Raw genomic sequence first — 13,345 nt, 5'->3', positions numbered from 1 at the left:
TTTTGGCTTTTGACGTCTTACATAAAGCAGTGTGTAGTCGGGCTCACATTTCAGATGTCTATGAGTTGTTCACAGCTCCACCAAATAGTGATTTTTCCCTCTAAACTTCTCACATGCTTTCATTTCAATAAATGTTCAAATGATCCAATATTTCACCAAAAATGAAAAAGGCTACAGAAAAACTGAAAACAGATTTGTTTTTTCTTCTTTTCTCTCCCATTAATCATCTCACAACCCCTCAGATTTATCTGATGACCCTTTGGAGTGGCTCGACTTTTAGGTTGGGAACCACTGGACTAAACTGGCCAACTGTATCTAAAGTAGTTTAAACTAGCTCCACCTCCAGCAGCTACAGCAGTAACATGCCGTTACACACTGATGCTTCAGTATTAATAATCTAATGATGTCATATATAATAATATATCAGTCAGAGGGATGAAACACTACTTTTACTGCAATACTTTGACTACAGTTTGCTGCCAATACTTGTACTTTTACTTGAGGATTTTTACTTGTAATTGAGTATTTTTACATTGCTGCATTGGTACTTTTACTTATGTAAAGGATTTGAATACTTCTTCCACCGCTTTGTGCAGGTATTTATGAACTGTAAGTAGTCTATCTATCTATCTTTTGCCTACTATGACCTGATTTTTCAGCTTCCTACTAAACTGTTGTTCACATGATGTTTTTTGCATATATGACAAATCGCATCACCCACTCTCTGCACCTGTTTTTCTCCCATTTGTGTGAACAGTATGCTTGAATTTGGCCTGTGTGTAGGCTTTGTGTGGTCGATCCTGCAGGCCTCCCGGGCATTTTGTTGTACGGACTGACAAAGAATATCCTTTTGTAAAGCTATTTAAACAAGGTTTAAAACTTATTTTTTTGTACTGTGCAGAGCTAGAAAGAAGTCATGTTCTTAAATATGCTCTATGTGCTGTAGGCCTGGGTGATATGGACAAAATCAAATATCACAATATTTTTGACCTAATACCTTGATACTGATATTGCGATAATGTTGTAGGGATGACTGCTGGTGCTTTCACAAAATATTTACACAATGAGATTTTTGATAAATGATGATCAGAAATGTAGATATAATGACTAAGTGGGTAAATGAAAATAATAGAAAAGCTAAAACAGTCTGGTCAGTTCACATCACTTTAATATAATGCAGCCTTCAAAACCAGGAAAAGAAAACACTTACGCCATATCACAATATTATGAATCCAAAATCTAAGACGATATTTAGTCTCATATCACAGTATCAATATATTATTGATATATTGTCCAGCCATAATGTGCTGGTTTCAAAATAGATTCAGTTCATTGAAGTAATTTGACAAAATGACTAAAACATAATATTTATTTAATTTACACATATTCAATGCAAAAATGTTACATAATAACATTTGAATTTTTGTGTCACTGATCTTAAATCATCCTTGTATAGAGACACAAACTTAAGTCTGAAATGAAGCCGTTTATATGGAAGTTAATAAATGCCACAGAGGAGGCACACTGGCAGAGCAAATAAATAAGTAAGAAAACTTGGTGGAAAAAAACTAAATGAAATTGCAAATCTACAAGCAAAACACAATCTTGACGAGTTTAGTGATTTTCAGTGTAAAAAGAGACAGCCTTTGTTTACTCATCAGTGATACTGACGTGAATAGAGGTTCCTCAGAACTTCCTCACTGAACTGGTAGGTTAGCTTCTTCTTTACTTTTTTAATCTCTCCGGTTTTACCATAGTTCCTCAAAGCCCGAGCCATTTTTTGGTAGGTCATTTTTTTCCGGTTTCCTTTCTGAAGACCCCAGCGGTTTGCCAGAGCTTCTTTGTGTTTTGTTGAAAACTGGAAGATGCCCTTTTCCTGGTCGACCCACCAGATGCTGTCGCTCATGTCACCATTTCGTAGCAAGTCCAAGAGGAACTGGTACAAGCGGATTTTCTTCTTGTTGTCTAGATTGGAAAATATGAGACTGAGTCATGCAATTTTGTCTTTGACTTTCAGTACATTAGAATTTAATGTCAGCAGAAACTTGGAGTTGGAAATACATACTAGTGTCTTTCCTTAAGGAGGGGTGGCTTTGGTCTTCAAATTCATCCTCCCCTTCTGATACCTCGAGCGGGGGACTGATTCCTCTTTGTTCCCCTTCTGAGTAGTAATGGGGCGGCGAGGCAGAGGGTGGGTACTGGTAGCACAGGGATGAGGTGTAATATGGAATCTTTAAGAGAAAAGCTTGTTGTAGGTCAAGTTAAGACAAAGAAGCGATAAAGATACAACTTTCCTGTTTGTTATTATTCATCGCTTGACATTTTTGTTTAAACACTCTCATTGTCTTAAAAGAGGAAGTTAACTCTGCTAAAATAGAATTCAATGCTCAGCAAGACCACGTGGTGTAGATGACATTTCAGTGAAAATATCCCCAACTCTCCACATCACGGAGTGTATTTGTGTAGCTGAAATTGCATTTTGTTTTTAGACTTTTTTAGCCATGACTTTATCATATCATTTAACATTCCTCCTTCTATTTTATACAGTATTCAGCTCTGGAGTTTGTATATATATTAACATTAGCTGATTCACTGATTAGTCAATAAATATAATATAGTTTGTAAAAAAAAAAAAAAAAATAATAATTTGTAATTTTGTAAAGCAAAAATGCCCAAAATTCTCTATTTCAAGCTTAGTTTGCTGATTTTCTTTGTCATCTCAATCTTCTGTTAGTAAACTGAATATCTATGAGTGTTAATTTCAGTGTTGTTAAAATTGTAATGTGCATTGAAATCAAGAAAATAATCAACAAATGAATTGATAATGCATATTTGCCAGTGTCAAATCAGTGCCAATTTTACCTAAAAAATAAATTTAAAAAATAACAAAACCTTAGTTTTTCTTGTATTAGTCCTTTCATGCTTATAAACACTTGACTGCAGTGTGTAAATGTCTTTTGACTCAGGGGAAATACAATGAGCAAATATGTGAATCACAGTAATGTAGTAATACACAATGGTCTTTCATCAGTGCAAAACAACACTGTTGCATGCTCAATAAGATCACATTCAAAACTGACCTTGTTTCTTGCTGTAGGATGATGGTTTTGGGTTTGTAATGTACATAATCATACTCAACATTTCTGTCAATATGGGTACATATCAGTTTTTCAGATCACATAAGTAAAGATTTTGTCTTTTTGTTGTAGCACCATCATACATTTTCAAACATGAACTCACTTGTGGCGACACTGAGAGAGGTGCGAGTGGTGGATCCAGGTGGAGGGGCAGGGACTCACTGCTGAAGCGGTAGGGTTGTATCAGTTGTTGAGGAGACACAGACTGCAGCTCTGTGAGGTGATTTACTGGAGAATTCTCAAAGTCAGCCGGCTGGACGCGCTCCGAGTGGAAGGCCCATCTATGGTCTGAGAAGCGACGGAGGTTAAGGCACCCAGCCATGTACTGTAGCCATGAGTTTATTAATGGTTAAATCAAGTCATCTCACCTTCATAAATCTCCCCCACATTAGTGAGGTAGGGGTACAGCTCTGCCGGTGGCCGATAATTCTCTGACTCATTTGGAATCATTTCCTCTGAAGCCTTTGGAGGGGAAATATTAGATTTTTGTCATTGAGAAAATACATTTTGTGTCACTTTATGTGTCCAAAATTAAGTCACTTTTATTTATATAGAGCTAAATCACAACAGAAGTTATCTCAGGGTACTTTTCACGTAGAGTGACACATAGGTGAATTCAACTGTTACGCTAGAAATACTTTTTAAACTTTATTTGTATTGCTTTTAATAGAACATAATAGCAAAGTTAATTAATAAAGTTACCAAACAGACTAGGTCAATACATAAAGATGGATGTACTTTATGTTAAGGTTCACTTTTCCAGTTTCCACAGAGAAGTCAAATACACACGTCCTTATTAAACACACAGAAATCTGAAAGTAAGTCTTCAGTAAATATAAAAGGCTCACCTTGCTCTCTACAATGACATTTAAACATAAGTGTAATATATCAAACTCAAAAATAGAAACAGCTATAGAATCACACATCATAAACAGTAATAATCAATTTACTGTCATAAAACTATGACGACTAAAGACTGAAACTCTAATATGATACAATAAAGCAGTTGCACTTACAGATGATATGACATATCCGTCCATCATGTAAACAAGGCAGCATGAGAATCTCTGGTTCTTGAAGCTGGTGATGAATGATAAACCTCTTCTTGTTTCTTCACTGAGACACACACGCAATGTCGCTGAGCTCTGACTTCACCAAAAATTAGGAACTGAAAGTGAGAAATAAGCCGGACCCTACAGTCTACATTAATCTTGTCAAATTCATACCATCAGCTAGTTCCTGAAGGCCGAGTGTCATATTTGAACCAATCATATTGACATATGCATTTCCTGTATATCAAAAGAGGTATGATTGTTAAGAAATTCACGATATGAGGCTTCTGTTTTGACAGTAGATTATATGTAATTACATAACATTCATAATTATTCATAATATTCTTATTATGGCCCAGAAAAAAAAGTAATAACAGCAGGTGTATCTGTGCCAAACCATACGAAAAAATCTGTTTTATTAGTATCCATATTTGCATATTTGTGGAAAAGTCACACATTTAACATAGACATCACTTATTATCACACATATTCAGTGCTGTGCCCTTCTATTCTCCCCCCTCCTCCTGTTTTAGTGCTGCTGTGATGTGACCTCACAGTAACACTAACCGTAATCCTGCACATGTTCCTAACACAAGATGAAACTAAACTCAAATGATACTGTTCTTTAATTTAACTCTCTGTGATTAAATCGAAAAATCAAACTGCCCTGGCAGTGCAGCAAAAAAATGTGATTCACTCATTTCTTCCTATCACGTTTCAGTCAAAATAAATCCCCAGTTAGTTTTGTTCATAGGAATTTTCAAGAGTGATTGAACAAAGATGCCGAAACCAAAAGTGAAGTTTGGAATCTGGCTTGTTCCTCTTTTAATGTGGCATTATGGTTTAAATTGAGGAAGCACTGACCATGAGAATGAAACCAGTGAAAACATGACTGAAATGGACAGTCTATGTCTCTGTAACTTGTTTGGTTTTGTTATATTTTCCCCCCAAAAAGACCCAGATCTACCTATATCCACTGACATACTTTCATCCTGAATCCTTGCTTGACACTTGACTCACTTTTTTTTTTGTCATTTTTACCGACTGCTCACGTATTTCTTGATCTGTGTGGCCTCACTGGGATGGAAAGTTACCACCGACAATCTGTTGGATGTGATGAAACTGTTTCCTGTATGCCAGACAGAGAAAATGAGGCCTTTTGTTCAGTTTAATATGATCTGTCTAACGGTGTTTCATAACTGAACACTTTAGACAACAGCAGCTCATGTGATACAGTGGATGGTTAAAAACAACACACCTGAGAGTGGATACTTCCTCTATAGTATGAGTTTGTCAAACTTTGGTAACAATCTATCCCTGCAGATCATGATCTGCTATGAGTGCAGGCATGGGGGCTTTCAAATATTTGCTCTGTCTCCATCTACTGGAAAGAAATATTGGATTGACCAGTATCTAGGCTAGAGTGAGTTCAGAGGCGAGAGAAGACAACCAAAATATAGCTCATCCAGGGCCCAAATTTATTTATCCTCTGCCCCGGAATTTGTCTCTTTTCGGTGATGCTTGACAAATCAAAGAAATGAGGGCTTTGGGGATACCTCTGCATCTCAGATTTCCATGTATTGCTGAATTTCCTCCCCGCCTCAGACACTGACAGCAGCAGCAGCAGCAGCCAGGAGCGGATTCCTGCTGTCCCGTGGAATTATCACGGCAGCGAGGCGAGAAACGCATGGAACATGGCTGCTATGAGGACTTTAACCGTGGCGGGTCTCTTTTTGGCATTTTGCGCTTTGGGACTGATTGCAGTGGCCATCAGCACTGACAACTGGTACGAGACTGATGCGAGGAGGCACCGGGAACGCTGCAAGAATTATTCAAACAAAAGAAACGACCCCGGCTACATTTACATCTCCAACAACAACCTTCCACTTCGCATGTTGCCAAAGGAGAAAAATGTGGAGAGAAGAGGCTCCAGTGTCAGCGGCGAGATGCTGCTGCGGGCTAAGCGGCACTTCTTGCCTCCTGCCCCGGCCATGGAGTCCCTCTGCAGTCGGCATTTCAACTCCACCATCACGGGACTGTGGAGAAAGTGCCACCGAGGGGGGTTTGACTTGGAGACAGAGGATTTGATTTTTAAAGGTTGGTTTTTGGGAAACATATTTGCATATCTACTATTTCTCAATGTGTTTGTTTTGGACATTTGTGATGTGTGTGTGTGTGTGTGTTTTGTTGTGTGTGTGTGTGTGTGTGTGTGTATGTGTGTGTGTGTGTGAGGCGCCATCCGTAAACACTTTGTGCACGAATGCGCTAAGGTGCTGATGCTGCGCACAGACCTTCAAGGCCTACGCAGTATAACAAGGAGTACTGTTACGATGCAATCGACGTGATGTATTTTCCAGCACAAAAGGGCAAGCTGTAGTAACAGAAGCCTCCATATGCGTACAATACTCTACAATGGTGTGGGTGGATGGATGGGTGGGTGGTGTTGGAGGGGGGTTGGGTGCTTCTTTTTTTGGGGAGGGGTGGCAGCAGAGAGCCTTGTGATATCCACTTCATCTGATTGCAATGCTTTATGTGACATCCTCCTTTTGTGTTGTTTACATCCACAGGATTGGTTCCGCGCTGCACACCAATAAAATACTACTACTCATCAGCGGTGCTCCCAAGAAATCTGCCAATCAATCTGACGAAGACAATAAGGCAGGACGAGTGGCACGCGCTCCGTGAGTTCCCCAAAACGCATTTTCATAATCTTATGAATTCATGTGGTGAAACTTGGCATGACCCCAACAAAAACACTGCCACTTCTCCTTATGCGCTTTGCAGACCTCCAGAGGATGACGGTCAGCTTCATTGGCATGGCCATATCCATCATCCTCTTCGGCTGGATCATCGGGGTGCTGGGATGCTGTAAGGAGCATGATCTGATGCAGTATGTCGCTGGACTGCTCTTCCTCATGGGAGGTGAGAGCTACTTTACGTAAAGACCACTACCCTAAGTCACCACACAGGGGCAGTAAGGTCTTTGTTAATGAGAGAGTGGTGTAATGATGCATCAGAGGAGATGAAATTGGGTTGCTGTCGTGTCTGACTTGGTTTTTTTTTTTTATCTTCCTCTCTGACAGGGACATGCTGCATAATCTCCCTTTGCACATGCGTGGCCGGGATCAACTTTGAACTGTCCCGCTATCCTCGCTACATGTTTGGAATACCAGATGACATCAGTCACGGTTATGGCTGGTCCATGTTTTGTGCTTGGGGTGGACTGGGCCTTACGTTGCTGGCTGGCTTCCTGTGCACACTTGCTCCTTCCCTCTACCCTCCACACACCCCTGTGGTACACAAGCCCAGGCAGGAGAACGGCTGTGTGTGACAGGCCGCCGCACATCTAACAGACACCTGTCTCATCCTGAAACAGTGACGAGCCCTGTTCAGAGGACAGTTTTTACCCAGGGACTCAGCAGAGAGAGCCTTCACACGGACAGCTTGGCACGGGGAGAGCACAGGACACTGGCTCTCGCTCACATGAAAAAGAAAAAGAGGGAGACGTTTGACTGAAGATGATTTCAGTTCCTCTGGTGCTTTTTTCTGTCCCTCTTTATGAATGAACTGTTCAGTGTTATTGCTTGCTCTTCAAGAGGAGAATAGTTAAATTTTCTTCCTGTAAAATATGCTAGTTTGAAAAAAAAAACCGAGAAAAAGAAACACTGGCAGAAGATCAATAGCACAACTATGAAATCTGTGTTGAAGATGAAACTCTGGATGTGTACCGTCACATTTCAAAGGGCAACTGTGTATCATTATGTACCCATTCAAAACAAGATATGTACATGTACTTTTTGAATTGTATGTATGCAGATGCATTTGTGTTTATTCAAGGGAAAAATATGAGCATTAAGACCAAACTGTGTTTGAGGGAAATGTTTTGTTGTTCTTGAGGTCGTACCCCCATCGAAATATTTTTGAAAAATAAAACAGCCATGCAAAACTATTTTATTTCCCCTGTGTAACACGCCTAACAGACATAATCTAAACCTTTTTGCTGTCTTCTTTCCTCTTATATGATGACATGAGTTCACTGGTATTTCAGCAGAGAGAGAGGTCTGCTAACGGAGGCAAAACTTTTACAGCATGTTTCTAAACAGCAGCTGTTTGCAGGCATCTGTTTCATACAACCACTTCTGAACATTTAAATGTCCAAAAGTCAGAGACCAAAACTTGAGTCAGTGACCAAAATTGGCAAAAATAAAACAATCCAGATAAAATACAACAGGGAAAAAGTGAAGCAGTGGTATAAAACCTCTTTCTTTTAACTACAACAATTGATTAAAAAAAAGAAATGAAATATATATATATATCAAAAACTGATCACATACTTCAGACGTTCTGACAACAGCACAGACTTGCACTTGTAGTATGATCGATTATTTTAAAAGGATGATATTTTTTCCTTTGACAACATGCATACCAGCCACTGTGGGCTGTAATTACTTTCCCACAACTTCTGTGAGAAATTAAATCTGTCTGACATCTAATCCAAATGCTGGCTTCACTCATTTCCTGAAGTTTCCCTACTTCTAAGCAGTTCCTCTTTACTATTGTGTGGCTCAAAGTATATTTATTGTCTTCATAGACTTATTATTTGCAGCTGCAGCAAAGAAAGAAATCCTGATTGTTGGTTAAAACAATATTGGCCACTGGAGACTGTGGTTTTGCAAATATTAATAGTTCAGAATATAAATTCTATAGTAAAATTATCTGCACTTTCTGACAAGCTGTAAGATGATGAAACAATGATACTCTGAGCAGTAAATCGCTATTAAATACTGCTCATGAATGACTTGTACATACTGCAGTGGTGGGAGCAAAGCTGAATCACACACTGGGCAAAATGGGCGACTGACTCAGGGCTGTATTATTATCTTATGTAGAGGCTCTTTGTTAAAATCCTGTCTTGGCCTCTTTATTATTTTAATCTTTGTTGTGTTCACATGGGACACATTTCTCAACAAAGTTAGTAATTTTCCCTCAATAGCAATTTTTCCTTTGGGCCCCCTGGCAGCGTAATCCGACTCTTGAAAAGTATCAATACCACCATGCAATAGTCCATAATTTTTTCCCCTTAAAGTCCTGCTTCACTCAAAATATGTTTTTCTTCTCGTTCCTGCTGTTGGATGTTTGAGCTTCACTGATGATGTGTGCAGAGTTTCTCTGTGCACACTGAAAATCTGATTTTAAGGGGTGGGCCTATGAATATGATTTGTGACATCACAACTTTGGATGAAAAACTTTGGAGTCAATTCTGGTCCAACATTCAACTTACACAAATGTGATATGGGAACTTGAAACCTCCAGTGCATAAACACTGAGAATGGACTTTTCAGTGAAGTAGGAGACATCTTGTGTCCAGCAGTTAAACATCTGAGATGAAATACAGTCACAGTCAAAAGTTTGGACACTTTCTCATTCAAGGGAATGGGAGAGTGTGTCCAAACTTTTGACTGGTACTGTATTTCATCTCAGATGTTTAACTGCTGGACACAAGATGTCTCCTTCTTCACTGAAAAGTCCATGTGTCCAAGTCTGTGTGTTTATTATAATGTTTTAATTACATCAATTACTCCTGGCTAGTTGGAACTATACGCTGTATATAAAATACTTTATAAACAGCAAATCAAATTTTATGAGCTCACTGCATGTGTTACATCACATAAAACTTCACGTAAAAGCCCACTCTTTAAAGTGACAACAGCTTACAGCTGTCAGATAAATGTAGTGGAGTATAAAGTACATATTTCCCTCTGAAATGTAGGGATGTAGCGATGGCCAGTGCCTCAAAACTGAACATGATTAGTGTCAGATTAAAAGTACTTACTTTACACCTCTGACAAAATGATCTATTATGTTGTTTTGCAACATCTGCAGGTTTTAAACATGTAAAGTCACTACACTCTGTACTTGAGCATTTAAAGGACAGGTTCACTCTTTTTCTGTCCTAAAACAACAGTCAGTTGTCCAAATGAACACTGACACAGGTTTTACTTGTTGTAATATTTCCTCCTGTTCATACTGAGCATTAGAAGATCCCTTCATAATGCACTTTAAATGTAAGTGATGGGGGCCAAAATCCACAAGCCTCCTTCTGTGCAAAAATGTATTTAAAAGTTTATTTGAAGATACTAAGTGGCTTCAGCCTTCTAAATTAGTCAATCAAGTCATTATCTTTCAAAGTTACTGCCTTGTTTGTCTCAAATTCCCTCTTTTTGTTATAATCCTTCCACTGCAGCTGAATAGGAAAACTGTCTGTCGAGACACAAATATGGACATTTTTACTAAAAAGACTGAAACTGTGGAAGATATCCACTTTATCTGACAAACTCAGACTGCTGAAGCTTCATATTATCCTCAAATATGCATGTGAACTGATGCATCTTCATCAGTAGATGGATTTTTCTCAATGATTAAAGTCATTCTATTATTATTAAAGTGTGAACAATCACCAGTTTTCTGTCTTAACTTAAAGCAACTCTTGACTAAAAAAGTTGCAGTGGCAGATGAACAGTAGTTACTGGAAGTAGTAGTAGTATTATTATTAACTGCGGTGATAATAATAGGACTAGTAGCAGTTGTAGTATTTAAATAGCACTCAACTGTCTAATAATAACACCAGGCAGGCATGTGCACAGAGAGGGATCAGTGTGTTCTCAGGTCAACTCTGGTCCGCATTCCTGACCTTTCTTTGTTTGTCCTTAAAATATGTCTGTGAGGAGAATACATTCTTCTAACAGCAGGACTTCCTGCTTTCAAAGCAACAGACCTTGAATCCCATTCACAGAAAAAATATTTGTCTATAGGAGGAATTAATGATTTGAGCCAAAAAAGACAAATTAGGTAAGATGGGTGGGTCTTACTGGGAGGTTTCGTGAGCCTCGCTACCTTACAGTGGAAATTCTAACCAAATCTTTTAATCAAATCTTTGGAACCCTGTGCGGTGCCCCTGAAAATTAAGAGCCTTATAGACATATAGGGTTTCTGTGTTCATGGAGCTCCTACAGCTCCGGGTTTTTTGACAGGGCTGGCCTACACTGTGCTGCGCTACACAGAGCTGTTTTCAAAAAGGGGTCCCTCAGGGGAAGCTGGACTGTGAGGAAAACCAGACAGAGGAAATCACACCCAGTTGCGCCCATGGCAGCCCATCTGGCTCCTTCACATCTGCAGAGACATTATCTCTGTAAAAAAGTGGGCACGCTTATGGCAGTTACTTTGTGGTTGTTTCAGACGTTGGCTGGAACAAAAGCTTTTTAAATGGTAGTTAAATACACTGATAACTAGCAAAAGGCATTCAAAATATTAAATTCAAGGCACCGCAAATTAAAACAGCCTGACAGTGGATTGGTTTGTATGTATGACCCTTCAGGGCAGAGTTAATGTCTTTCAGGAATTCCAAGCAACTTTCCTCACAAACAGTGCGTCTGAAATAAGATTCTGTATGTCGACACAGCAGAAGAGTCAAACTGGAGCATTTTGACAGCGATTTAAACAAGCTGTACATCTAAATTCAGTACAATGACATCATCCAAAGCAACGGAGAATTTCAACACAACAACATTTCCTATCAACCGCATTTTTTTATAGATTGTGACAGAGAAAAGGGTAGATAATGCCAACAGCGGCTGCCTTCGGACAAACATATTTCATACTCCAGTCGATGACTTCCAGATGGAAGCGGGAGGCAGTGACATACTTCAGACGCCAATTAACCGGGGCCACTTGAAGGGACAGTCGAGTCACTGCCACTTGTAGCGCCAACAACAAAACATGGTGATGTAAAGACATGACAGGAGAGGAGGGGTCACTTTCCACCGCTGAAAATTTAAAAGTTCAGATTTCAAAGGTTTCATTGCAAAACCTCAAGCTTCAAAGGATGGAGTTTTACAAAACACTGCTGTATGACACTGTATGTTTCAGGACAAATAAGTAAGATATTCAACAGAAAACTCATGAATTTGACAACCAAAATGAAGATTAAGATGAATATTAAGCTTTTATTTGATCAGTTATAATAACCCATGACTGTAAACAGCATAATTTAAATCATACAGACAGAAATGTGGCTGTATTATTAATTCAGAGGCCAATAAATCCACTTGGAAGGAATTTTATTATCATTCTCTCTTCTGAATAAATGTCTTTCTCAGAGGTGGCACAGAGGGCTCCTTGCAGACATATTTTTTGTTCACATTTCCTTTTCCCCTCATGACTCAGAGGAATGTGTTGGTGTTTTTGTTTGAGCTCCCTATAATGACACATTTCCAAGAAACGCGGATAACCAGAAGTCAGAGATATTCAAGATACTTATGGAGTAATATTCCTAAGCCACAATGAACTTTCCAGTTGTTTGTTGAACTGGAGGGTCTCATCTCTTTCTCTCTCTCACGCACACGCACACGCACACTAAAGCTGCCATAACCCCATTATAATCCTACATTAAGAAACTCTGTTTTCAGGCGGCTCAGTCTAGTACCATGACTGCGAATGATGAGAGCCAGCAGCTCATGTTTGTCTTTCAGTCCCACAGAGATGTCCGTAGTTTCCCTCAAACTGTCCCTGATGTCACCCACTTGTTTCACCACATGACCGTTCAGCTGTTGCTCCTCTCTCAGCTCAGTTTCTTGGCTTTGTTTAAACTTCACCTCCAGCTCCAGCAGGGATTTGTCCACGTTTGAAAACGCCTCGCCGATCTGTGAGATCTCCCGCCTGAGGAACTTTCCGTAGCTGTCCTCTCCGTCCAGGTCGTGCGCCACAGTCCGACCGATGCTCTCCAGCAGCCGCGCCGCGTCCTCCGCCTGCAGCTTGGTGAGGATGAAGTCGTCCCGCACCACGGAGTCGCTCTCCTCGGAGAACCCGCACGGATACACGTCCGAGAATTTAAACAGCATCTGGCACTTCTCCGGGTCCTCAGTATCGTCGTAATCTCCGTCCGGGACATAGAAGTGATGGAAGGTGCCATTGGAGATCTCCGGTTGGAGGGGCCCGGTGTAGACTGCCGAGTAACATGGTAAAGATGCGACTATGATGAGCAGCAGTGGGACGGGATCCATCATGCACCTCCTCTCTCTCCTTGGCGAAGAGCATCTGCGCTGGTAGTCGGATCCAGCGCACAGTTTTCATCCCGACTCATGTTACACAGCCCCCCGT

The 13,345-nt window shown here is 40.0% G+C and overlaps 3 protein-coding genes across 4 annotated transcripts; 1 reads left to right on the top strand and 2 right to left on the bottom strand.

Annotated features, from left to right (window-relative positions):
* Positions 1 to 1,153: 1,153 nt before the first annotated feature.
* spi1a (Spi-1 proto-oncogene a) lies at positions 1,154 to 4,337 on the bottom strand. Of its 2 annotated transcripts, none has more exons than XM_044356953.1 (5): positions 4,154 to 4,337; positions 3,506 to 3,599; positions 3,241 to 3,425; positions 2,066 to 2,198; positions 1,154 to 1,965 (listed from the first exon to the last, which is right to left on the bottom strand). In XM_044356953.1, the coding sequence occupies exons 1-5, from the start codon at positions 4,178 to 4,180 to the stop codon at positions 1,658 to 1,660; spliced, it is 747 nt and encodes a 248-aa protein (XP_044212888.1). In that variant the 5' UTR covers positions 4,181 to 4,337; the 3' UTR covers positions 1,154 to 1,657. The 2 variants fall into 2 exon arrangements, with proteins under 2 accessions (XP_044212888.1, XP_044212887.1); XM_044356952.1 differs by having other exon boundaries at positions 2,066 to 2,231; positions 4,154 to 4,327.
* Positions 4,338 to 4,578: 241 nt separating this feature from the next.
* tmem276a (transmembrane protein 276a) lies at positions 4,579 to 8,138 on the top strand. Its single transcript, XM_044356950.1, has 4 exons — positions 4,579 to 6,286; positions 6,757 to 6,870; positions 6,974 to 7,111; positions 7,273 to 8,138. The coding sequence occupies exons 1-4, from the start codon at positions 5,884 to 5,886 to the stop codon at positions 7,518 to 7,520; spliced, it is 903 nt and encodes a 300-aa protein (XP_044212885.1). The 5' UTR covers positions 4,579 to 5,883; the 3' UTR covers positions 7,521 to 8,138.
* Positions 8,139 to 12,166: 4,028 nt separating this feature from the next.
* On the bottom strand, positions 12,167 to 13,345 carry fibina (fin bud initiation factor a). The gene has a single exon (XM_044356956.1). It carries the CDS (start codon positions 13,249 to 13,251, stop codon positions 12,622 to 12,624), a length of 630 nt encoding a protein of 209 aa, XP_044212891.1. The 5' UTR covers positions 13,252 to 13,345; the 3' UTR covers positions 12,167 to 12,621.

This window comes from Thunnus albacares, chromosome 7 (genome assembly GCF_914725855.1).
Source record: "Thunnus albacares chromosome 7, fThuAlb1.1, whole genome shotgun sequence".
Classification (NCBI taxonomy): Eukaryota; Metazoa; Chordata; class Actinopteri; order Scombriformes; family Scombridae; genus Thunnus; species Thunnus albacares.
The sequence above is the reverse complement of the archived record's forward strand: the minus strand, read 5'-3'. Positions and strand labels throughout refer to the sequence as shown.